The sequence below is a fragment of the Bacillus rossius genome, chromosome 12, assembly GCF_032445375.1.
Source record: "Bacillus rossius redtenbacheri isolate Brsri chromosome 12, Brsri_v3, whole genome shotgun sequence".
Lineage (NCBI taxonomy): Eukaryota > Metazoa > Arthropoda > Insecta > Phasmatodea > Bacillidae > Bacillus > Bacillus rossius.
Genome location: NC_086339.1, coordinates 54,410,485 through 54,437,272, shown reverse-complemented (window position 1 = coordinate 54,437,272; position 26,788 = coordinate 54,410,485). Strand labels below are relative to the sequence as shown.

The window sequence follows — 26,788 nt, the reverse complement described above, 5'->3', positions numbered from 1 at the left end:
TGTGTTTCAAAAGTCATGATAAATTGTTTTGTTTAGTAATATTGATTGACAGTGCTGGTACACATTGTTAATATTCTTCAAAGTACCCTCCACGAGCATCTATACATGAATTCCACCGTTCCTGTGCGTGGTACGTCCCATAGAAGACCTTGACGGAACCTCCTTCAGAGCCGTTGTCAAGGCCGCTTGGATAGCGTCACAAGAGTGTGTTCTTGATCCTCGGCCGGAGCTAGGTCGGGAGTGTGGGGTGGGCGCGACAGCGTTGCCATGTTACTCGTCGCTAGGAAACCACGGGCGCGTTGGGCGCATTGTCATGATGCAGCACCTAGGTAGCGATGATGTTTTTTCACAAGCGGATGACCCTTTTCCTTCATCTTTCCAGAAAATCAGCTCAGCAGGCAGCCTTGATGGTCTGCCCTTGATGACCACACCCTTGGCACCGAAAAAGACAATCAACGTGGTTTTCACTTGGGATTGCTGATCCGGGCCATTAAGTTTCGGGGGCGCCGGGGTGTGACATGCGGCACTCTGGCGCTTCGTCTCTGGGTCGTACTCAAATGTCCACAATTCATCACTGGTAATGAGAATGACATTGCCTAACATATCAGGATTCATTTCCTCACGTTCTTTCAGTTCACTCGCGATTTACACTCTGTTGGCATTTTGTTCGTCCGTCAACAGTTTGGCACCAGCTTGGCGCTCACCTTTCGCATGTTCAATTCGTCTGTAATGATGCGACGCACAACAGTTCTTGGATTGTTCAGTGTGTAATCTGAAAACAAAACATTCTTTCGTCGGTCATAATTTAATGAATCACGCACACGAGTCACATCTTCATAGGTTTGGCTCGTTGGTGGCCGCCCAGAGCGGTCATCGTCCATTCCTTTCTGACCCTTCATCAACTTCTTCCCCCGCCTCGAAACTTGCTCGTAGGATAGTTTTTTTTGCTGAGTTTTGTGCAAAATTTGATCGCCCAACGTTGTTCGATAGTATTCGCCATCGTGCTTCGTGACGTCTCGAAACAAGGGTGCACTAAATCATCTATCCGGCATTTTCCAATGCTCCTAGTGGACTGAACTTTGGTGCGCTGTAGGGTTAATGATTCTCCCCCCCCCCCCCTCCTTTTTTTCCCCACCTCATCCAACTTGTTCGAACACGCTGCTACCAGTAGGGGTGCTGCAAAAAAGTATATTTCATGACTAGGGACGCATCCTGTAAATGTATGTCCACAAATTAATCACAACTTCGTAAGTCCGCTTATTACTTTTTCACTGGAGCTAGGCTCGACAATGTCTCTACTACTCACTGCTCCTCTGTCCCAGCACACTGCCTCGCACTACTCGCTTGTCCGCCGCGCACACAACTGTCCGGATGCCTCTGTCCCCGATGCACCAATCTTCACACACGGAGCCCGTCGCTGCGAGGTCACTGATGTTCGTAAGTGTCGTGATGAATGCATTTAGAGGCTTGGAAGGTTTTCTGTGTCAAAAATTGTCTAGTTTAAACTCGTTGGGAATGTAATGTAAGGCCCCTTTCAGACGAGGTGGTTTGGTTGAGTCACCTAAATTGCCTGGTTGACTCGACTAGTTGACTGCCGTGTGAAGATTTTTTTTGGGCTGGTTTCAACTTAACTTCTCTTCCCAGCGGGAGGTCAGTACGATGATAGAACGCGAGGAAGCAGGAAAACTCGACTAGACGACTGGGGTTGAAGGACGAATGCCGAGTAGTGTATGTTCTAATGAGTCTCCTCTTGGGGATGATGTGAGCATCACAGGAGCCTATTGGCCACCCGCCAGAGCGGACGAGCTGACTGCCTGTGAAGATGTTCGGGAGGTTTCCAGTCATCTGCTACATCGCCACACTCCTTGACTCCTGTCCGTTCAACTGGTCGCCTCTTCTTGAAGGGATGTTAGGCTCCAAGGCCGCGTGTGTGATCGTGTAGATTGCAAGTTCCGCCGTGGCGATAGCAGCAGGCCGCAGACTCGCATCTGTGCTACACTCGGACGAGCACTAGCTCCGCACGACACCCTCGACCCAGGAAGTCAACTCGTCGATTCTCTCGTTCAGGCGTCGCTATCCATCTGCCCATGCAGCTGGAATCTTCACCCGGCGATGTGCCTGGCCTCGTCGACACTCCAGGCGCAGCACATCCTAGACGTGAAGTTCTGCCGTCACATCTGTCTGCTAATCGTAGTTGTGCCCCTGTGTTCGACACCGACAGGACGTGGTTGCTGCCTTTCTGTGCTCGCTATGAAGCCAAGGTGTTTCCCGTGCTTCCCACGCTGTCAGTGGCAGTAAGCCTCAGGCAGAGAAGTCAGCACTAGAGACATAGCGATATACCTGCGAAGTTGCGCCCTGGAAAGGTCTGTTAGCTCTTCTACGTGTCGCGTCATCAGAATCTCCGACTCAACACTACTCGAAGGTGCGAGAACAATGGTGTCCTAGTTACGCCACTTGACGCTGACGGGGCTCCCCTCGAGGGAGGAACAGAAGCACCGCTGCTGATGACTGAGGGAGAGAGGCGGGCGCTACCTGCATCGCGCCTCTTCCACAGCCGGCCGGCCAGCCTCGTCACTGGTCGCGTCGTAACAGTACAGTGAATACATGCGCGGGAATGAATCACCCTTCACAAATAATCTATTCCGAATGAACTCCCGCGTTTGCTATGTAGTGTACACGCATTTACGTTCGCTGGGTGCTAAGAGCAGCAGTACCGTGGTTTGACACCTTATATATAACCTTGTCGCCAGATAAAATAAGAAACATCGTAGTACATACATATATTTCAAACAGTATGATGATTGACACATCGTGTGCCTGTGCTGTTGAAGTTAAATAAAGATCACAGGCTTTCGCGGCCATTGCATGGAGTTGCTTGGCTTCTGGGTTGTAGCCGTGTCGTAGACAAAGATATCACCGACGTTTCAGTCGACTTTGCAGTCGCCATAATCAGGGAGCAGTTACCTACTCTCCTCCCTGATGGCGACACGGCTACAACCCAAAAGCCGTGCGACTCCAATGCGAAGTTAAGTTTAGCTGGTTTCTCAGCAACGCTCTCAATGTCGTGACCCAAATTCACTGAAGAACAGGACCGTTTTCATCCCCGCCAACGCGGTGTGCAGGCAGTGTTGCAACCTGCTCGTGTGCGTGTTTGGTACATTCTGTTCGCAACGAAAATATCAATTACAATTAACATGTTGCATTCAGCTTTGTAACAACGTAGTGTGTTTTTGCGCAGCGGTGTTGATGCTCCCAGTTAACTGTAGTTTGTTAGACTGAAACGCAGATGCAGCCAGTGAAGGTGCGGGGCAAACTTGTGTCTGTCTTGTGAAGTGTATCGCAGATGACTGCACATGACCGTCCCGCTGTTGTTGACCTGCCTCAGGAACTGGCCGAGCGAGACCATCTGGCATGCTGTTTGCAATTCATCTTTGTAACGACGCGCTGTTGACGTGTGGGTAAACTACGTAGTGGTCGCGATGGCGTCTAGGATTGAGCTTGAATAGACGCGCGATATCGCAGTAGCGCAACCCCGTTTGCATTGCCGGGTTCAGTAGTCCACCCGTTCGGAACTAGCAAACTAACGCGAAACACGTCAAAAAGATCGACGGTGTTTTCAGAAGATATAATTCATGTAAGTATTAAATGTTTTATTTTTGTTTTCGTTGATGGATGTAGTTACCTTAAATGTGATTTCTAGAAGGTTTGGTTTGCTCCGTCGGAGGATTTATACAAATTGTTATGAATTTATTAAATCTAAACGTTTTATATGATTAAAAAAATAGAAATTAACAGTAGATTGTCATCTGTACGTTTGCAACGTATTTTACATAATGAATCGACGAAACATATTTGATACTAATTTTCAGGAACAAGTCTTCCTTCCATTCTCTCGATCATGTATGTCCATGTTCTTTAAAGATTGTGCTTAAATTATATGTTGAAATGTTTGTATGAAAAGTATTATATTTGTCTTTACGATACCGGACGAGAAAATTTTCTTCCATGCCGTGTCCACATTTTGACCGAGCTGTCTGAGAGGACATCGAAGATCGAAGGACGAAGTACTGGCGTGTCCTGTGTCGATAGTGATCGTGTTCGAGTTCGAGAGCAGTGGCTGGGCGTGACGCAGACTGCAAGTTACAGGAAACCTCGCCGAACAAACATACACAACTGTTCCCCAGGGGATCGGAAATCTTGGCATTCATATTTTAGACTTCCTTCCGACGTGTTCTCGTGGTTGGAAAACTGTTTGCCTTCAGCTCCGCACGGTGCATTCCGGGTCTGCGACTAGCAAGCCAAGCAACTTCTAATGAAGTATCATTATTTTTTAAACAATTATTTTTCTGTGATACAGGAATTATTTTCTTAAAGTTTTATTATATCCTCAAAAGAAAGGAATATTTTGTTTGCAAAATATGGCTTATCATTTTGAATGTTTACTAAATTATTTTTTATAGTTCGGTCATCCCTTTGTTACTATTAGTGAATTGTACAAACAATATAGCCTAATCGACGCTTGTTGCTCTTGATATGTATTGTCTTATAGTGGAGCCTAAAGAAGCGAACAGAACAGAAGAAATAACGTACACAGGAGAAATTTACTTCTCAGTTCTCGGTTGAATCATTAGTGACAATCCAGGACGCTGAGATCAGCTGAATCATGGCCTCTCTATTTTCGCTACTGTGTGAAAACGCCGATGTCTGTTTGAAAGCTTCCAACCACTGCTCAATAAAAAGAGCACTTTCGCTATGTGGATCAGGTCATGGAAGGCTTTCTACTTGTTCGCACTGAAATGTCAGCTTTAGTGACTGGTAAATTTTTTACCGGGCCTCAATGAAGATGGGTGAAATCACTCATCAAGCACACATATGCATTTAATTAAAAACTGTTCAGTTGTAATTTAGTTGCGGATGTGTGTGTTGCTGTAAAATGATTATTTAATGGTAATGGTTATTTAAGTTTACATTAGTTTTTTTTTTTTTTTGGGCCTGATCCTGCGGGGAAGGTGATTGTCGCCTGATGTGTTAGAGCTGTTGCCGGCTCTAGTATCCGAGACGTGATCCAACAGGTTCACGGAATGGGTGCAAGGATGCGAACATATAGCCTCTCCGCACCAAGTGGCAATCCTCTGCCTCCACATGAGCACCGCTGCTGGGGGCGAATGGTGATGTAGCCTCAACCTCTAGTCATAGCCTCGTCTTAACGAAGAGGTCCATGCCGGGCGTAACCCTGCCGCAGTGCATCCTCAGTTGCATGGATGGGACCAGAAATTGTGAATGGGCTGAATCTGTGGCCAACAGCAGATGCAACTGAAACCTTTCTGGGAGGTTGGTCCGAAGGGCCTCTCATAGTGGATGGATCTGCTCTGTGGTAATGGTAAGGACCGAGAATGGCGCCGGCGTGTTCGGGGGCACCCGAGCTTCACACAGAGCTGTAAACTGCTCGACTAGGTGTGATACGTTCCCCATGTCCAGTGGTCGGGGGAGGTACCGAGGTAACCCCAAGGTCCTCCAGCCCACGCACGGCCGGAGTGTCATGTCTAGCAGGGCTTCCGCTGTCGCCGCCGGAGGAGTCCGAGGAGTGGCAGTCGGTTAGCTGTTTCGGCGAACAGTCTTATGCAGTATAGACGCCAAGTTGGTAGTATTACGGGAAGAATCCTTGAAAGTGAAAAAGTTCCCCGTTGAGATTTCCTCTAGGCCCTGATTCTAATTGGGTAGGATTCGAACTTCGTAGTGATGCTCCGATTGCTTGGAGCAGACTCCGAGGGTTCCCTAGTCCTTTGAAGAGTCGACGTGGTGAGCGACGACACAGCTCCGGTACCAGCCTGGACAGCTAGGCCTCCACCGGACCACGGGTTCACCGGGTCCCAGCGTGGTGTAGGCTCCAGCAGTGCTGAGGACACAGCCAACTGTCTGGTCAGCTGAGTGCGGTGGTGACTGCTGGGATGGGTAGCCCTAGTCTCTGGTCATAGCTGAAGCTAACACCTTCCTGATCAAAAGAGGGAGAAATCTCCTGACAATTGTCTTTTTTTATTTGCTCCAGAAAGTTTAAATTGATCTATAAGTCGACTCCCATCTACCCTTAAGGGCGCATATTTGGGAGGAGTGGTTGATGATGCCGACCTTCGGGTTGGAAAAAATTTTTGCCCCGGGAATTGGTTTAAGTAAATTGCAAGTATAGAAATAATTCATATAAAAGTTCCACCCAGGGTTTTACTTCTGAAGAAGTTATTACCAATTGAAGTAATTTTATTTTTCAATCAGCTTGGTTTTCTAACGACGGTGGTTGTAGGCCTAAATGCTTTTATGTTTTTTTTTTTAAGGTCAAGTTCTCAGTTCACTGAGTAATTATATGGACCGCCGAACCGGTACATACTATGCCCGATCAAAAAAACATTAATTTAATATTTCTTAGGTTGTTGTTTTTACGAGTATAAGTTAAACCGGAAGGCACAAATGTTATATTTGCTATGATGTAATGTTGTAAATGTGCTGGCGATGTCGGGGGGGTCGGCAGGAGTGGCAGGAGTGGCAGGAGTGGCGGCAGGGCGACCCGGGGTGGCGTGCGCGGGGATCGGCCACCTCCGCCGCCGCTATCGCGCGAAGGGCCGGGCCGGCGAGATTGATGACGGCCCAGATGTCATCGCGCCGCAGATAAAAAAGGGCGTGTCCCCCTCGACGTCTCTCGGCCCGCCACGAGGCAACATCGCCACTGCTCCGAGTCCGATACGCGCGAGGGCATGCTACTCTTCTTGAAAACACATTTGAAAAAAGACTGATCGGGTTCGTTTCCCCCCCCCCCCCCCCCCCCCCACCATCAACAAGCTAACTTAAAGCTATGAGTGTGCGGGAGGGATCTGGGTAGGGAAGACTCCAAGTGCGTCTCAGGCCGAAGCCTATACGCTCTAATCATGCAGGTTGTGAACCATGCAGGAGAGGTAGCATGCATCATGGCCAGCCATGGCAATATTTTAGCCATGACTAACTCCCCTCACTGACTATTCTAGACTAAAAACTAGATAAGTTGGGTCCGGGTAAAACCTGCATAGACACAGGGGAAACCCTGGGCACTGACATGCGGGATGCAAGAATTACATACATTAATAACAAGCAGGTTGGTTACGGGAAACAGAAGGATGGTTCCGGAAGAAGAGTTGGGCAGAGTAGAAAGACTACCAAGCAATAGGGCGGGAGCTTGGCGCTGGTTGCTCGGGTTCCAGCACGGCGTGGTGGTACTGGTGGCATTGCCTTCCAGGACTGGACTGCTCTGGGCTGGAGGCTGATGCGCAGCTGGGGGAATGTTATCGGGAACACATGCTGTGCGTGTTTACGGAGCGAGCTGGTCGCGTCCCCTGCGTCTCCTCGAGACCCTCTCATGTTCTGATACTGTACCACTGTAACCCTCTCATGTTCTGATACTGTACCACTGTAACCCTCTCATGTTCTGATACTGTACCACTGTAACCCTCTCATGTTCTGATACTGTACCACTGTAACCCTCTCATGTTCTGATACTGTACCACTGTAACCCTCTCATGTTCTGATACTGTACCACTGGAACCCTCTCATGTTCTGATACTGTACCACTGTAACCCTCTCATGTTCTGATACTGTACCACTGTAACCCTCTCATGTTCTGATACTGTACCACTGTAACCCTCTCATGTTCTGATACTGTACCACTGTAACCCTCTCATGTTCTGATACTGTACCACTGTAACCCTCTCATGTTCTGATACTGTACCACTGTAACCCTCTCATGTTCTGATACTGTACCACTGTAACCCTCTCATGTTCTGATACTGTACCACTGTAACCCTCTCATGTTCTGATACTGTACCACTGTAACCCTCTCATGTTCTGATACTGTACCACTGTAACCCTCTCATGTTCTGATACTGTACCACTGTAACCCTCTCATGTTCTGATACTGTACCACTGTAACCCTCTCATGTTCTGATACTGTACCACTGGAACCCTCTCATGTTCTGATACTGTACCACTGGAACCCTCTCATGTTCTGATACTGTACCACTGTAACCCTCTCATGTTCTGATACTGTACCACTGGAACCCTCTCATGTTCTGATACTGTACCACTGTAACCCTCTCATGTTCTGATACTGTACCACTGTAACCCTCTCATGTTCTGATACTGTACCACTGTAACCCTCTCATGTTCTGATACTGTACCACTGTAACCCTCTCATGTTCTGATACTGTACCACTGGAACCCTCTCATGTTCTGATACTGTACCACTGGAACTCTCTCATGTTCTGATACTGTACCACTGTAACCCTCTCATGTTCTGATACTGTACCACTGTAACCCTCTCATGTTCTGATACTGTACCACTGTAACCCTCTCATGTTCTGATACTGTACCACTGTAACCCTCTCATGTTCTGATACTGTACCACTGTAACCCTCTCATGTTCTGATACTGTACCACTGTAACCCTCTCATGTTCTGATACTGTACCACTGTAACCCTCTCATGTTCTGATACTGTACCACTGTAACCCTCTCATGTTCTGATACTGTACCACTGTAACCCTCTCATGTTCTGATACTGTACCACTGTAACCCTCTCATGTTCTGATACTGTACCACTGTAACCCTCTCATGTTCTGATACTGTACCACTGTAACCCTCTCATGTTCTGATACTGTACCACTGTAACCCTCTCATGTTCTGATACTGTACCACTGGAACCCTCTCATGTTCTGATACTGTACCACTGTAACCCTCTCATGTTCTGATACTGTACCACTGGAACCCTCTCATGTTCTGATACTGTACCACTGTAACCCTCTCATGTTCTGATACTGTACCACTGTAACCCTCTCATGTTCTGATACTGTACCACTGTAACCCTCTCATGTTCTGATACTGTACCACTGTAACCCTCTCATGTTCTGATACTGTACCACTGGAACTCTCTCATGTTCTGATACTGTACCACTGTAACCCTCTCATGTTCTGATACTGTACCACTGGAACCCTCTCATGTTCTGATACTGTACCACTGGAACCCTCTCATGTTCTGATACTGTACCACTGTAACCACCACATAGAATATATTCATTACAAAACCATACATGGTTGAAATTTGTGATGATGTAAAAAGTAGTCTTGTTTTATAGCTTACGTTTTAGTGTGTTCGAAGATATTGTACCTAATGAAATCAAATTTTTTTTGTTTTATTTTCTGGTTGAGGTAGCCTGTTTTAAAGTGTGTGGAATACACTCATATTTTACGTCAATTTAGCATTACAAGTTAACTTACCTCATAACAGAACATTATTTAAGATTTTTCAAATAATGTCTTTTTTAGTTGAAATGTATAATAATAGAGGTATCAAATCTTATCGTAAATTTAAGTAGATCAATTATCCTAGTACTAATAAATTTCCCAAAAAAATATTCTCCCTCCTACTTAATTAGATTAGTTTAAATTATTTTTTCAATAATCCAAAGATGACAATCTTTTTATTCACCCTCATTGTAGCGAAAACCTTTTTTAAAAAGTATTAAATTTATTATGTAGTTTATTCGTGCTGTTTCGTATCGCCTACTTGATTTGGTGTGGAGGTATCTATTATATAGCTGCTTTCACAATCTGTGCATTTACATTGCAAACACTTGTAAATTGATACAAAACTCATTATGAAGGTTATTCTTCCTCGGTTTCTTTTCGCCTGCTTTATTTGCTTTAAGATACGATAAAATTATATAAAAACTTATGTAATTAATTATGTGCCTACATTAGTCGCCTTGGGTTTATTACCTCCCGTCTGATTTTCCTGAGATTCTAGTTTCATTAATAAACCAATTTTATCTATCTTTCTATACTTTTCATCCTTTTTTTTATATTACAGTTGCACTCGCTTGTGAGAAATGTAGTTTTACTGTTATATTTCGTGCTCCAGTTAACTTGGCGAGTTAAATATGTACCAATTTTTAAATATAACCATGAACTTTTAAGCACAAAACATTTCATTAAAATCGGTTCAGTAGTTTTTGTGTAGTGCTAGAACAAACACACACACTACTGTTAAAGTTTTATAATAGTATATAGATCAGCGGTTCCGATTTTTTTTTTTCAGCCAGGAAACCCTATGATCGACTTTCTTTTGGGAAAACTCCAACTCCTTCGAAGAAAGTTATTTGAAAATAAATTGTGACCATTCAAATCGAATTTATTATATTTAGACCTTATTGTTAAATACCCTAATACTAATTGTTTGCATGTTATAATGTTCGATAACAATACACTATACATTGATTTTAAGGTTGGGCATATTTGGTACATTATTCTTATCGAAGGATATTTCTTTCCAGATGATACTAGAAAGGTACCCTGCCACGGACCACATTTAGTAACCGCTGGTATAGATGTTTTCAGGCAAAAAATACTTATGAAAGTTTTTTCCCCAACCTGTATAAAGTAAGCAATGTTTAAATAAAATTATGTGCATTTGTAAATACGAATTACTGTCCTAAATTGATTCCAGACCCTGAAGTAGTAGGCGATAGAGGCGAAAACTTAAATTAGATTTACTTCGAGGGGCGTTTAAATGTTTTGTGAATCTGGAAACACATTTTCGTGACGTTTATATAATTCAGATGGACTAAAGTCATAGGTCGTAGCTAATAATGTGTCATTGGCACCAGTTTTGACAGAGCGCGCTGACGCTACTTTGTTACGAGTGACTTTTGAACCCTGCACAGTATCCACTGCCACATAGTTGATAGGTACTCTCTCGTGACTGCGTTAGCGACAGCGGGGAAGGCGTGAAGTATTAACTAGGACGGTTCTTTGTGTCCTCTGCAAGTTTCATGCTTCTCTCTCTTTCTCCTTTCGAGCTGCGTGGTTCCCTTCATCGTGGTGCTTCGACAACTAGATATCGATGTAATCAACGTATTGATGTACAGGCGTTTCGAGAAACCACATAAACCCGCAGTCAAGATAGTTGGCTTGGGATTCGAACTCAAGTCCACCGGATTGCGACTCGGTTAAAATACAGTGCAACGTAGCGTGCTACACAAAAGATTTCAAGTTTACGAAGAGATAATGATAGGTAATTGATGTGCAAGGGTGTGTTAATGTGTTGAGGCGCCGCCTCGTGGCTATAGGCATGGCAAACGAGGTAGTGTTCAGCTGAAGGTCGACGTTCTGTCGTGAACTCTCGACGCTTCTTCCAGTGCAATGGTTTTGGATAGATGGTCGGTGTCCCGCAATGCTAAGCATGGCCGCGGCAGTAGCGCGAGCAGACAGGCTCTGCAGCTGAGCGCGGGTTGGCCGGCTGCGAGGGGGCGGGGCCTGATGGATGACGGCATCGCGTGCGCGCGTGTTTCCTGAGGTGGTGTAGTGCAAGAATACGTGCGCACAGTTACATTTTATATGGTATTGGTTGCTAAAGATTCAAAATTGAATAAAGTAAAGATATAAGTAAACAATTAATGACAAACTGTAATTAAATGGAGATATTATGTAAAGTAACGAGAAAATGTATTTTCTGTGATTATCAGAAAGCTTTGTGTGGTGTATAACTTAAATATGCAACGATTAGAAGCTACTAAAGGGAATATGAATATCTACTATTTTATCAAATATTGTAATATTAGTGTTAATTAGATAAAATGGCAAAAAAAAATTGTTTTCTGAAGTTGTAAACATTTTGTGCACATTTGTTTAACCCCAGTATGTCACAATGTCTTTTCCACCAACACAGCACAAAGCTTTCAAGCTTAGACAAAAGCTAATCATATTCTCTAATATTGAAATGCATGCAAACATGTGATGCTTGTTACCGAAATGTTTGAGAACACGGCACGCTGTCGGACAGGGTGACTCGATAGCGAGTATCGCCTGGCAGTGGCCGTGTGTTGCTGCGGCAGTAGCTGTGCGCGGACCCTGAGGGAGGGCCGCAGGTGCCAGGCGGGCGTGGTCCGGCCCGGCAATTAGGGCCGCGAGGGACTACGCCCTCGGCTGCTCTCGGGTTGCCGCCCTGGCGCGGCTAGTGTTTCACTTTGCCGAGGTGCGCCGCTGACTTGACAGTTCCTCGCTTCCCGGAGCCCGCTCGATGAGATGCTATTGTGCTAGTCAGGGAATGGAAAAACAGACTGGTTTTCATGTTAAAGTAGCGGGTTGTTCTCTCGGTCGGAATGGTTCGTTGGTAGAAGTTTGGCTCTGGACATGCCGAATTGTATAATTTAGTTCGTGTTCCGAAAATCCCGCTGTCTGTGAAAAAGCAGGTGTTACCTCGTATCGGGCGCTTCCTAAACGTCGCCTTCTTGCGAGCAGACCATATTCCCCTTCCAAACTCGTTGGAAGTCGTAATTAGTTAGATGCCATGAGGGTTTTGCGGGAGAAGGGGTTTGCGCCTCGTCACACACCGAGCAATTAGCGCAAGAGGAGCGCTCAGTACTAGACATTCTTGCTTCGTGGAGGAGCACATTAGTGTCTGTGTGTGCTCTTCCCAGTAGAATCGTTCAGGCATTGTGTATTTTTGATGGTGAATTAGGTATATTGCCTCACACAAGTTATTTTGTTAAAGGGTTGGCCTTGATGTTTGATAGGAATATGCTGAAAGTTTCAAGCATGATTGTGTGTGTGTGTGTGCTTGCTTGCACGCACATCACTGTATTGATAAAGGAATCAGCATCATAGCACTTGTATTTCCTCGGTTCCATTGAATATATATAGTGCATAGAATTCACGAGCCCAGGTAAAATTTTCTGGCCGGTTTCGCAGAGAATTGTCGTAGTAGAAAGCTCCGTCGCAGCGATCTTCAGTCGCTGGGTATGGACATTATGCGCCTCTAGCGGTCTTTGGCCGTACTAGACACCAGCCAGTCATGCCACCACCCTCTCCGTTACTCTCACTCAACCCTCGTTCAATTATCCAGGCAGCGCTTATAAGCACCGTTAGGCGACCTTGAAGATAAGCTATCCCTACCACTGTCTTGAGGACGATGAAGCCAGCCAGTGGTATCATGAATGGAGGGATTTTGTACCCTATTACCGTGGAAATTAGCTCCTACAACCAGTCTTGCTTTTAGTTATGGTTTTACTATCAAAAGTTAAATACGTACTTATTCAAGCTTTATTTTGCATTGATAATTTGATACATTATATAGGATAAGAAATGTGAGGAACAGTTCATGAGGCACATTTATCGTTTGGATGCCATATAAAAAATTGACCTTTTTTTTTGACAGCGGCCATTAGGCTATTGACATCTTAATAATGTAAAAATTTCATTGCATACTTGTGAGTGAGACTAACGAAAATATGCAATTAGTAATCCATAAACTACTGGTCTTGTCCTTCACTGAAAAAAAAAAACTTTAAAAAAATGTATTATTTTTGTGCTTCATGAATATTCTTAATGGTTTAAAACATGCAACAGTGCTAGACAGTGACATTAAACCAAACTATTTTTTTTTAATATCTTAATTTGATAATTTAAAAGTTCATCATTTGGATTTTTTTACACATGGATATTTATAAAGAAATTATTCATTAAAATTATTTTGTACTTTGTTTTCTCTGACCTTGAAGATTTGTGGTAGTCCTTTTTTTTATGTTAAGTGATATTGAAATTTATTGGTGCCTGTGCATAAAATATAATGTAAAGACATCTCTAATAAATAGAAAAACTCACTGACAAGACTTTGACTTTAACTTGTAAATATTCCCTCATAATTACTGAGTCTCATTTAGCTACAGTATGTTTCTCTCAAAGTGGCTATTATTTAAAATTGTTGCAATGTACTTTAAGACTTTGACAGTTAAATATTTGATGATAAAATTACCAAAAAATTATTTGTACATGATTAGCTAGTCTTGTATTACATTACATTAATGCATTTATTATTATTATTATTATTATTATTATTATTATTATTATTATTATTGCTTCACAATATTAATCTGCCAAAGTCTCTGATTTCATTGTAGCACCTGTCAGAAAGTCACCTAATATGATAGGTTATGTGTTAATGACATTGAAATTTTTCATGCATGTAAGTAAACTCACAGCTCTAGAATACAGAGCAAACTTTTGCAAGGATTTTTACATATCAACTTGACTGAAAATCAAGAGGCCCTTATTAATTGAAATTCATAAAGATAATAAAATAGTTCTTATCATGATTTGTTTCTAGTATTTTTATATAATATTGCTTACATTTTATAAATAATTTTCATGTGGCTGAAAATGTATAATGAAATTTAATGCATTGTGTTGTATAATGCTACTGTTTAGAAGAAATTTACAAACCTGGAAATTTTCTATAAACGTTTTATAGATTTAGAAAAATAATATACACTGCAAGTATGCAAATTTAAATCATTTGTGTATACATGTTTCCTGCTTAATTATTTGTTTAAAACATTATTTTTTCCCTTGGATAAAAAAAGAGTATTTCTTGTTTTATAATAGTTTGCCAAGATTATTATGAATGTATCGCTTATCAAGTCCATGCATAGATATATACAGAACACCAGTGTAGGTATCCATAGTTGATAATTTTTTTTGCTTTGAATAATGTTAATTTTTTGAATTCTTAGTTAAGTTGATTCTTTGAGGAACTTAAATTCATTTCATAAACATATATTTTAATGTTATATTCAAAATGTACCTATTTTTATTCAAATACATATCACAACAGCTGGAATCATGTACCAGTGAATAAGTTGCTTATGTTGGCTATTTTTAAATTGTGTAACACTTCAAGGAAATTATTTTTACAATTTGGTACATACTTTTAAGAACATCTATTTGTGTATTGAGGTTAGCACATTGTTTTGATGAGCATATCTTGTAAACCAACTGCCCGCCTATCAAGAAACTGCCCCTCAACTCTGAAACAGGAACAAAATCCAAATGAATGAGAGAGAGAGAAAGTGAGATAGAGAGACAGACAGAATACAGCTCATGACCTTGGATCAAGCGATGGTGCAGCACTCTCGTGGAAGCTTGTAACCACGAGTTACTTTCTTTTTGAAAGAAGAGCCGTCGAGCGGAGGAGCTTTTTGTATCCAAAAATTGGCAGAATAAATTGTCTACCCTCGTGACTTATGCAGCAAAGGTTGTCAGTCTTTCTTCTTTCTTATACCTGCCAAATTAAATTTAGACACACTATTAATTTCATGTTTAATTTGAGGGGATGTTGTCTGTCATCCATTTTTTTGTACAGCGAGGAAATGGCATTGAACTTTGATTAAATGTGACTCATAATCAACCTTGACAATATTAAATTTATTGAACTCTGAATCTCATCGTTTGAAGAACATTATTGGTTCTCAATCTTTTGTTTTTGAGCTACATGCAGCCTGCAATCATTCTTTTTCTAGGGGTAAATAATTAAACAAGTTAGAAACACCATTAAATAAGCACCTATATCCTATATTTAAAATTTTAACCCATTTTCAATAGGATGTTTCTTTTACTTATATATTTTAAATTATTTATTAATTTAAAGGTTATGTTTATTAACTAGCGGGTATTTATTTACTGTTCTCTTGTTAAAGTATGCTTTTTGTAATCCAGCCCAATCAATGTATTAACAGTTGTGGACTTCAGTGTCAAGTAATTTAGAACCACTGATTTACATTACCCTGTAAAGCAGCCTAAGTTGGAAGTTGCTTAAGGTGTCCTGTAGGAACCATATTGACTAAAACTGTCTTGGGTGATGAAAAAATACTCTGTGCACACCTATGCCTAGGAATTTTCATTAAGGGGCCTGCCTCGTCGGGGGTGTATGTGTGTTAGTGAGACGGGATGATAAGCGCGACGCTCGCTGGTGCTTCCAGCGTGGTATAGCCTCTAAGCGCAAGTCTCTGAACTGGCGCGCATTCGTCTCGTCTTCGCAGGATAACTGTGAAATTTGAGCGGTGACCATAAAATTATATGGCGGAGAAATGAAGATAAACGTGTTATGCAAGCCCCTTAAGTGCTTTCAAGAATCTGTACTGATTGTTTTATGCCTAAAAATTACTCTGAAAACACGCGTTTTAGCCATTTTAACGCTTCTAAAAATACAGTTTAAAAACTTAATCCGAAATTAAAAGTACTTTTCGGCCCTCAGCGAACTCTTAAATGCTATTCGTAAATAGGCCCCACTCGAATATCTTGAGTAGTTTTGAAATCGCGTTGTTTTTCCTGAAGCTCTGCACACTGTATGTGTGTCCAGGTAGGCAGGCCCCTTAATGCTGCTTCTGAAATTGACAGTTCATATTTTGCCTGTTTCTAGTTTCACATTCATCTGCTTTAATTAAAAGTTAAGATAATGTTAAGTTTTATAAAAGTAATACTGCTCTAAAATTGGAACTGGGAAACATACCTTTGAGTGGATGATCATGGGTCTCTTCTTCTTTTTAGTGATTTTTTTTTAGATTTAATGGTGGTGAGCTATAACAAAGTGATCCAATTTCATCTTCTGACATAATAGGGACCCTCAATCTGTCAGGATTATTGCTTGGCATTTGTCATACCGAGGGTCTGCGAATGGCGTCATTTATTCCAGAAGGACTATAGGATGTTAACGAAAGACTCACCAGATAAGTGAGCGCTGAGTCTCTTTTCCCCTCCCCCATCAACTATCACTTTATTTGGTTTACTTATATTCATATCAATTATTTTATTTTGAAGTATGTTTACCTGATTTGCAATATTATTACAGTGTAAACTCCATTTAATGCCACTCTCTAACGATGAAACTCCCAAAAATGTTGAAATTACTTGACTTTGGTTGGTCTACCTTGTTGTCTATATAATGATACACTCTATTTAGCATCACAACCACTCTAAATAATGACAATATGTCATTACTAAGCAATAAACAGTACTTTCTAAGTTGCCAAAATTAATAAGAACTGCAGCGGTGTACATTCTTTTGTTTATTTTGTTGCTTTATTGTCTAACACGTACCGAAGATTATAAGAATTTTGTTCTTTTGTTTGTTGTGATTACCTTGTACTGGTTTACCGTGGCTGCTAGACTGTCGTTAGGTTGTTATGCATTGTCTAAATGTTATCGTATTCTTAGTTACTTACAACTTTCAAACTGTGAACATGGTGAGTAAGAGAAAAAGTTTTATTAATACGCGCAATAGAGGCGGGAGAAAAGATAAGTGATGTGGGAAGACACTTAGAATTCAGTCGCTCTATCGTGTCTACAATATGAAAAAAAAAAAAAAATTCTACAAGCAGAGGAGGATCAAAACTCTTCTAAGAAATTTAATAAACCTAAATTCGAGGATTTGGATCAAGCTATGCTATAATGGTTTCACAGACAGCTCCGGAATAATATGCCTGTCTCGGGGCCGTCCGTGAAAGCTAAGGCAGAGAAGTTTTCTGAAGAACTTGGCTCGGAAAGTTCGAGCAAGGTCACCATATCAATTATGGTGAAATTAATGGAGAAGCAGGAAGTGTTGATACGAATGTTACTCACGACTGGATTAATAGTGTGTGGCCAAAATCAAGTATGCTCCAAGTGACATTTTTTGATGCTGAAGAAGCTGTAATTTTCTTTAACGTTAACCCCTGTTAAAACTTTGAAATTTAAAGGAGAAAAGTGTGTGGGAGGAAAACTCTCCAAAGAGCATATCACAGTGCGTGTAGTTGCTAATATGAATGGCACAGAAAAAAGGAAGCCAGTGAAGAGGAAAATCAAAAAATCTGTGGTGTTTTAAGAACATTAAACAATTGTCAGTCACCTATAAAGCTAATAAATCAGCCTGGATGACAAGTCAACTTTTTGAAGAAGGATTTTGATGGTGGGTTGCAGAATTAAAGGGACGAAAAATCTTGCTTCCTGTCGACAAATGCTCTGCTAACACCCTCCTATATGTAACCTTCAAAACATAGTTGGCATTTTTCCCACCAAACACGACTAGTGTTTTACAACCAATGGATCAAAGTGTGATTAAAAGTCTCAAGGGTCACTACAGAAGGAAACTATTTATGGAACTGGTTAAATCTGAGGGTAAAAGTCTATTAATATGCTGCACGCAGTAAATTTTTTATCCAAAGCCTGGAAAGAAGTGACAGCAACAACTATACAGAAATATTTTCGTTATGCTGGACTTTGTACCAGTTGTGCGAGTGATGAAGTAGAAATGGGATCAGAGTTGGAAGGTGAAGATGACCTTCCATTAACCGAGTGGGTTCAACAGTTCAACATGCCACAAAATTTCACTGAAAATCTACAAACCTGCATAGAAGTAGATGACAGCCTGGCTACAAACAGCTTGACTTGCAGATGATGAAATTCTGGATTGAGTGAGAAAAACTGAGGAACAACAAGGGGATGATGAAGATGAGACGGATGATCCTGAGCCTCCACCAGGCATTAAACAAGCACTCACTCCATGCTGCGAAATTATTAGAAAAATACTTTTTGTATAACCAGTTGTTCCCACAGATTCCAGGATATTAATAAAATACATAAGGAAATACAATTAAAATACTGGAGCAGCCAAAAAACATCAGACGAAGATAACAGACTATACATAATAAGCATTGTTATATGTATCAATATTAATGTTTGTTGTTTGTAGTTTGTATACTTTATTAGTAAATACGTATTATAATAGTTAAATGATATTGATTTTTCTTCTCTCCATTTAACGAAAACTCTCAATAACACTGTAAAATGTGCAGTCCCTTAATTGTCGCTATATGCAATTTACACTGTACTTAAGAAATCAGTCCTATGTATGTATATATGAACATAATCTAAATATAAAATACACTGCAAGTAGCAATATTTAAGCGCTAATATCAAACCTGTGTGGGGGTATATTTAACTTTCAAACGAGTGTTGATTATATGTTTTAATTAACCTTTTTACTGTATGTAAATATCTTCATATAATTTTTGAAAATCCTCATTAATATTCATGCAAGTGTGCATCATATTGGGAACTAGAACTCTAGGACTGTTCTTGTTGTGTGTTGCAGCAACTTTTTCGCAGCCAGCAACAGGCAACGCAGCTCCTGCAGCAACAACAGTATTTGGCCACTCAGCAGCAGCAACAGTTGGGTAAGTAGACCTACCAATCATTATGGCAAGTGTACATAGTGTTACATAAACAATGAGGAATATTTTATTGCTATGCATGTGGAAATTTACACCCCCTGCTTTACTGAATTCATGGATTTAAAAAAAAAAAAAAATAATGATTCAACTTTTCACTACCTTAGGGGTAAATTAAACTTTATGGAAAATGCTTATTTAGGCTATTTTTCCTGTTCGTAGATTATAACTAAATAGTTGATTCTTATTGTTTAGCTTTTATGAAACCAAATTTACACTCATTTCACTCTATTGGGGTAAAATATTAACTTTAAGTGGGGCATAGTTTCTTACCTTGCTTTAAATAGATTTGCAATAGTGAATTTTCAATTAACAATTTTTTTTTGTTTCACTAAGCAGTGAAATTTTGAAATGAAGAATCTACACTACAGCAGTTTTTTTTAAAATGATATTTAACTTCATTTTATTATTTCTCACCTATATTTAGTAGTGAGAGAAATTTTTTTGTTTTTATAAAAACTAAAGTTTCCCTTTTTTCACTACATTTTTATCAAATATTGATTAAAAACTCTTAAATAAATACTGATAGCATGCTAGTAAATGGAAAAAAACGCACCTACTTTTATGTTCTTTTGTTTCCGGATTGGCAGAAACAATGCGTTCTTTGCACATGCGCAGTGCCCGACAATTGGCAAATTTTGGGCAATGTGATTAGATTTCATACACAAAACAAGTTTGTTTTTCATACTTTGTATCTTAATTTTAATTTAAGAAATTGTGTTTTGATATCATACTACTTTGATTTCATAAAACAAATGTAGATAGCAATCGAAATAAATTTGTGATAAGACACTGTTTGGGTTATATAATATGTTCCAGAGATAATAATGGACAATGAACACAAATTTTCTTATTTCTTACTTCAAAAATGTCAATCTGCTAAACAAACTTTAATTCTCTTAGGAGATGAATTTAAAAAAAAAAAACTTTTTTATAATGCTCACCAAAGTTGTGTAAGGAACTCGCTATATAAAATTTCATGCTTTTAGACCAACTGGTTCACGCTGTGCGTTGTACGTCAGCAAGTGTTAGAGTTTTATTAAGTATATTTTGTGATATTACAAATGTTTTCCTACCACTTGATATTGGTAAATGCAAAGAAGTAAAGGGTTTCTTAAGAACTCTCAGTTCTGCAAGAGGATACGAATCATGTTCCATGTTAGTAGATTATCAGATTTCTTTAAAATGATTATTTTTTTACTTTTGACCCTATAAGGGTGAATATGAGCTTGTTTTGCCATTAAACAAAAGTCAACATTTTTTACCCCTTTAGCTGTTCATAGTGTTCAGTGTTGTGTAGGCTAATAGGCAGTTTTAAACAATAGGCAGTTTTAAACAATTAATGATTTGTGAAATGAATAAACATTAATACTAAACTTCTAATTTTTTTACACATTAAAAAGATAAAGCTAATGAGAACTTTAAAATTTGGTTTTATTACATTCATTCATCAATTACTTTTCCTATATGACAATTGGTGTGTGCCATGTAGTTAGCTCTTCCTAACAATTGAGTTATCAACAATTAGATTTTTTGTTCACAGCGAGTATACGTCATGTTTACTGCAACTGACAAGTCTAAAAGTGATTAAATTTTATCTATCTTGACCAATTACAAATGAGACTTGAAATGGTGTAGCTTGAATTGACTACTCCAGAAACATCAACAAGAGACTATTATAATATAATATATTATATTAATGAAAATTGCAATAAACACAATTGTTACTCAATTTCTCTTTTTTTTATCATCATTTACTTTTTCTTTGCATGTCAAGTGGACGGGCGTGGCGTGAAAGGTTAGGGGTAGTGAATGTGGAATGTTGGTGACACTTGTTTTTTGCAGGGTTGGCTGCTGCCCCTGCAGCCTTCACAAGTGCCCCGTATGTCATCAATGCCCAGGAGCCTTACCTTGTGGCAGGTAACTAGCCACTGTGCGCTGCTTTCCCCGTCCTCTCTTCCTCCTTCTTTCTGTACTGCCTCTTCCAGTGTTCTTCTTTTATTCTTTGTGTTAACTGACTGCATTATTGTTTGCCTTAACATTTCAAAAACTTCCTTTGTTTATACTCATTTTCAGAATTGAAATCCTTCTTGAAATCTTCCCAGCTGGAATTTTCTAGTAGTTAACATGCTGTAAAACATGTTTACCTATCTTATTCTTCACTGGTCTTCACCTCCTTGGTTTACCATGAAACTTTTTCCATGCATTTTGTTTACCATCGTTAGCTATGCTGTATTTAGTCCTCTACTGCAGTTATCGTCCATACAACTAGTTTTCCTGACCTGCCACCCATGATAACTGTGAACTTGCTCCCTTATTCCCTTACTCCTAATGTAAAGCCATGTGTTTCCTGCTGTATATACTTTTAACTATGGGCATCGCATGCCTTGTATAACACAGGCAGTTCTAGTTCAGATTCCACACTTCACACAATTATAGTTGAGTGAACACTTTTGAAGGTGCCTGTTCTATTGGTTATGTTTTATTCTGCCACATGACAACGCAATTTTTTTGTGAACCCAGTGACTAGTACCCTTGCATTCAGCATGTGGGATCTTGAAGTAGTCAGACACTGTAACTTCTGGTTTATTGTCCCGAAAACAAATGGAATTCATTGGGCACTCATTTATAGACAGCTTTAAAATAATTAAATTGTACTAGTCGTGGTGAATGTTCGAGGACGAGGGCAATGTTTCTTTTAGCTGAATGATGGTTAGTGATGACTGATCCGGGGTGTGTGATGGCCAGGGCCCACGGTCATCCCCCAGTACTACGGGATGGCCCCGTGGGGCATGTACCCCGCCAACATCATCCAGCAAGGAGCGGCGGCCCAGCAGAGGAGACCACTCACTCCGTCCTCGGCCAGCGACATCTCCAGCAGCACCCAGAACCTCACGCAGGCAAGTCCATCTCAGCTCGGGGCTCAGTGTGGTTTCAATTTTACAATTATTTCTTCTATGTCTTTTGACAGTATTACAGTTAAAAACATTCTGAAAGAAAAAAAAAAATATTAATCCTAAACACCAGTTATTACCTCACATGAGAAACTATTTGTAGCAGTTGGTTACTATTAAAAAATAAAAAATAAATAAATGTGACAATGCAAGTTGAAATTAAAGAGAGTGTCTTTCAGTTATGTTTCCTTAGAAGTAAGCAATGAATGCTGCCAAATGATGCTTGTGCTGTAATACAATAAGAACATTCTGATTGAAGAAGTTGCTGTTATAAAGTGTGTGTGATGTGCATGGCAGGGGCAGTACCAGGTGATCCCGGCGTACTACGACCAGAACGGGTCGATCGTGATGGGCAACGTGCGAGGCATCGGGAACGGCACGCCCATGCGGCTGGTGTCCCCGGCGCCGGTCATAGTGAACGCAGGGACGCCGGCCAGCAACATGCGGCTGCTGGGCGGCCAGACACAGCAGATAGGCACGCCGCCCGCTGCCTCCCTGTACAACGCCACGCCCCAGCAGTCCCTGTACAGCTCCTCCGCGGCCGGCGGCTCCGCCATCAGTGGTGGGTGGCCCGTAGCTCACATTACTTTAGCTCCTAAATATAAACAATAACTCTGGCATTGTGTGTACAGTAACATGTTATAAGTACATAAAAACTACTTTGGCTTCATATTTTACATTGCTATTTTTATCTTTAAATGTTGTGTCATTTTACATTAAAAAAAATTCCTCTAATATTTTTTTTCATAATTATATTAAATGTTTGCCTAAACAGTGGTTAACTTTTTCAAAGGATGGTAAGTAAGCTGATATATTTTTTTTAAACTTTTGAATCCCTTATATGTGTTCAGTTTATTAAAATACACTAAAGTCTCTAAATGTTTTACTAAAGCAAAATTTTTTTCAGCCTTTAAAAACACAAATAATTAATTTGATTCACTAAAATTCAACATTTAATGTATGAGAAATGGCGGCTGTTAAATATAACAAAAAATTTAACAGAGAACTTAATTTAATTTTTATTGTATGTAACACCTTATTGCAGCATTACAAAGGTCCATTTAAAATGTACACAATTTATTTCACTAGATTACTAATAAATAATGTTTGTTTGTTCACCGTGTTTGGTTGTGGACATGTACTATATGTGTGTGAATTGAAGTGTGGTTTGCTGGTTGGTAATGCCTCCATTGCAGTTTGTGTGAATACGTTAATGAGCATGTGGCTTTTTTTGTACAAAGTGAGCCTGTTTGTTGCTTCCCCTAACACGTGGTGTCTGTGCTGTGCCCCCGTGAGTCAGGCTTGCAGACTGGGTCAGGCGTGGGTGGTGGTTTCCCGTCTCTCGCCACCACGCTGGGCTACGGCAACACCAGCCTCGGCACTATAGGCTCCCCGGCGCTGGGATCCCTGGCTTCAGGTACTAACCACCTGTCCCCTTCCGCGCCGCATGCTTCTCACAACATTCAGATGTTAGGTTTTTGCACATTTTTTTCAAGAAGTAATAGTTTTGACAAACAGTAAAGGAATTAAGCTTCATTATCGTAACTCCTGTCATGAAATCAAGTAATGTATGACAAAATATTATTCTAAATTCCTCCTTAGGCTTAAAATATGTGAGAAATGTGAGCCGAGTTTGTATTAACTGCATAAAACAAAACTGTCTAATTCTGTATGAAAACACCATAATATGTCTTTGTATCAGCTTTATTTCCAACACTGCATGTTTTATACAAAAATTTAGGCAACTTAAAATTCTAAAAGTATTATTAGGTAATTATATAAAAAATATTAAAAATCAGTAAGTGCAGAATTTTATTGCATAATGTCTTCACATTTTATACTAAAATCAAGTTTGAAAAGTAAAGGTGTGATTTTTATGCAAGAAAGGGGTTTATTTTAGGTAAATTTTATTTATAAAAACTAACATATTTATGGAAGGACGTTTAATTAAAAAGTAGGTAGAGTATACAAAAACTAAGACCTGAACGTGAGCCGGAACTAAAACATAAATATTGTCGTACACACTAACCACAGAAATAGTGAGGACTGTCAAATGTAGTTTACTCTCCACTAGACAGAGCATGCACATTTCATGCAATCAGCAAGCTATCAACATCTGTATTCGACTACGTGTATTCACTCTATATGAACATCAATGTAACTAAACGTAGATGCTACATTTTCACACGTGATACATGGCGATGACGAAGACAAAACAGATAAAGGTTACAACGTTTAAAAAGTCTGTAGAAGAGAATTTACACATTGGGCAACTTCGTGTTTCTGTTATTAAATAAGGAAACAGTAATGTCCCAAAAAAATTATACAGTGGGAAGGAGGCTCTACTGAGCCCGGAGGCCTGACTGGAAAAGACTCCAGATCATGCCATGGAGTGCTCTCGTCAGGCGAGGTCTTAGAAACAGCCTGCCCTGATAGTTTGCAGGACATAGCACTTCTTGTCATGGCTCGGAGAGGAATTACAGGCGACGTGTGTGCGGCAAGACACTTGCTGGGTCATTAGATGGTAGGCAAAATTATATTTATGCTGGGAAAGATTGGGAGACAGGTCTGACAAAGATTAAATGGGAGTGTACAGGAGGCAGAAAATGTTTTAAGTTCTTCCAGCAAATAATGACTGGTGACATAATTTAAAAAAAAAAAATTCAAATTTAGAATTGTGCCAAAAAATACTAGTTGGCGGCACAGTATCTCAATCTACCCTTTTAATCCGAATCTTGTTCTTAAAGGGTTGAAAATTAAATAATGTATAAGAAATTAACAATATTAACTAGATCTGTACAGATACAAAAAAAAATTTCCTATATGCCCGATATGCCAATTCACTGATTCCAAACCAATGCTTTGGAAAACACATTTTGGTTAAAACTTTTTTAATAATTTACTAAATTACCCAAAATGTTTTTTTATTATTAGAAAAGCACGCAGTGCAAATGCACATGTATTTTACACACCAGCAGTTATATAAGTACAAAAATAGGTGAGTGGTTTCGTTAAGTTCACTTTCATTAAACATTTTATAATAAAAAAATTTGATACAATTTAAATAGGCATACATTGGCTCACCATAGTGAACATTTAACTAAAATAGCACTAATTAACCAATTCCTAGATTTTTATTAAGGAAATATTCTTAATTTTCTATTGATATCTTTATGTAACACTTTTAGTAGGTACACATAGGTAGGTACTTTCAGGGTGTCTACCGACCCTGGAAAACCTGAAAAAATCAGGGAATATTGTAATCAGGGAAAAATCAGGGAATTTTTGTTTGGTAGGTTGTAGTTGGCAATACGTTTTTTTGTTTATTGATCAGCTTGTTTTGACGTAGCATCAAGTGTATCCCCTCCCATTTTTATTTTTGAATGGCAAATAACGAACAGTTCCCACATCCATTTTCTTTTATTTACCATCGGATTCGGAAGTGGCGCCAAATCACGTGATACAAACTGGTTCAAGCTTGTCTGTTATCCTGCTGTGACGTGCTGCAGCATGTGCTTCCCACGTTCGGATTATACCGACAGGTGCATTTAATTTTAATTATCTATGGATGCTCTCAACGTAAACTGGGCATTTTTTTTAGTTTTGAAAATACGTATCACAAACACTTTTGGTGAAGATTCACCATCATTGCTAGAAATTGGTAGCTGTGGGCTTCATAAGGTCCATGGTGCTTTCAAAACTGGAATTACTACTACACAGTTACTACAGTAGAACCCCGATTATCCGTGTTAATGAAGGGGACGAGTGAGTCGGATAATCGAAAATCGCGGTTAGCCGAGTCATGCTTGCCTCAAGGGTCATTAGCCCACAGACAGCCATCTGTGGACATTCGGAGATTACATATATACACATGCTTTGTGTGTGTGTGCGTTGTTGACATGGAAGCGGACTGCTTAGTGCTGGGCAGCAGTGGTTTTTAAGTCTTTCGTGTGCGGAGACGTGGGCACGCGAGTCGTTGTTGCACCGAGGTGTGTGACTAGCCGCCCGCCAGTCCGAGGGCCCAAGACAGCTGATAGCTGCCAAGGTCACGCATTCTTTTCATCGCGCGTAAGCGAGGCTGTCACACTTAGCGCATTGCTCTGTTGTCAGTAACACCATCGGGCTGGTTATTGTTTTACAGAACGACTGCCTTCAAAATTCTTTTCGAGATAAGATTTTTCATACCAGTGCATTGAGACTTGATTTGATGATTTTGAAATGGTGTCTCTGTCTCGTATAATTCACGGTGTTTTTATCCCCCTTTATTTATATGAATTTAAAATGTTAGATTTTTTATTTTTAGCTTGCTGAACTTGGAATTAGTGCAAAAACGGCCTAGACTTAGTGTTGCAGATGGGTCGGAAATCTTATAACGACCACCTCTTCATAACGACCCTAATCTCGGGAACCGTGAGGGGTCGTTATATCTATTCTCCGTTCACTCTTAGCTGAGTTTTGAAATAAACAAACACCGTCGTATCACTGCGCCGCGTCAGCAAGTGATAGGCTGAATTTATCTTGCGTGCCAAGCACTAGTTGCAACACACACACTTCCGTACAGTCGGTGCTCATAAAATAACGGAGAAGTAATATAACAGGAAAATGGTTCTTCTGTCAAACCTAGTTTTTTTAAAAAAAAATACGTCTGCTGTGATAAAATTACGCCACTTAATGCTACACCCTCCGACATTTTCTGTTGAAACCATTCAAACAAACAAGTGTCC

At 40.2% G+C, this 26,788-nt stretch overlaps 1 protein-coding gene across 4 annotated transcripts in view; it reads left to right on the top strand.

Moving 5' to 3' along the window:
• The window catches only part of LOC134537950 (maternal protein pumilio), a 448,094-nt gene that overhangs the window by 342,954 nt on the left and 78,352 nt on the right, over nt 1–26,788 (top strand). For 3 of the 4 annotated variants that reach the window (XM_063378958.1, XM_063378959.1, XM_063378961.1), the window contains 5 exons: nt 18,975–19,056; nt 20,956–21,030; nt 21,859–22,010; nt 22,362–22,626; nt 23,365–23,481. In XM_063378958.1, coding sequence (XP_063235028.1) covers nt 18,975–19,056; nt 20,956–21,030; nt 21,859–22,010; nt 22,362–22,626; nt 23,365–23,481 — 691 coding nt within the window. The remainder of the gene's footprint in view (nt 1–18,974; nt 19,057–20,955; nt 21,031–21,858; nt 22,011–22,361; nt 22,627–23,364; nt 23,482–26,788) is intronic. The other variant, XM_063378960.1, reaches the window with a different exon arrangement.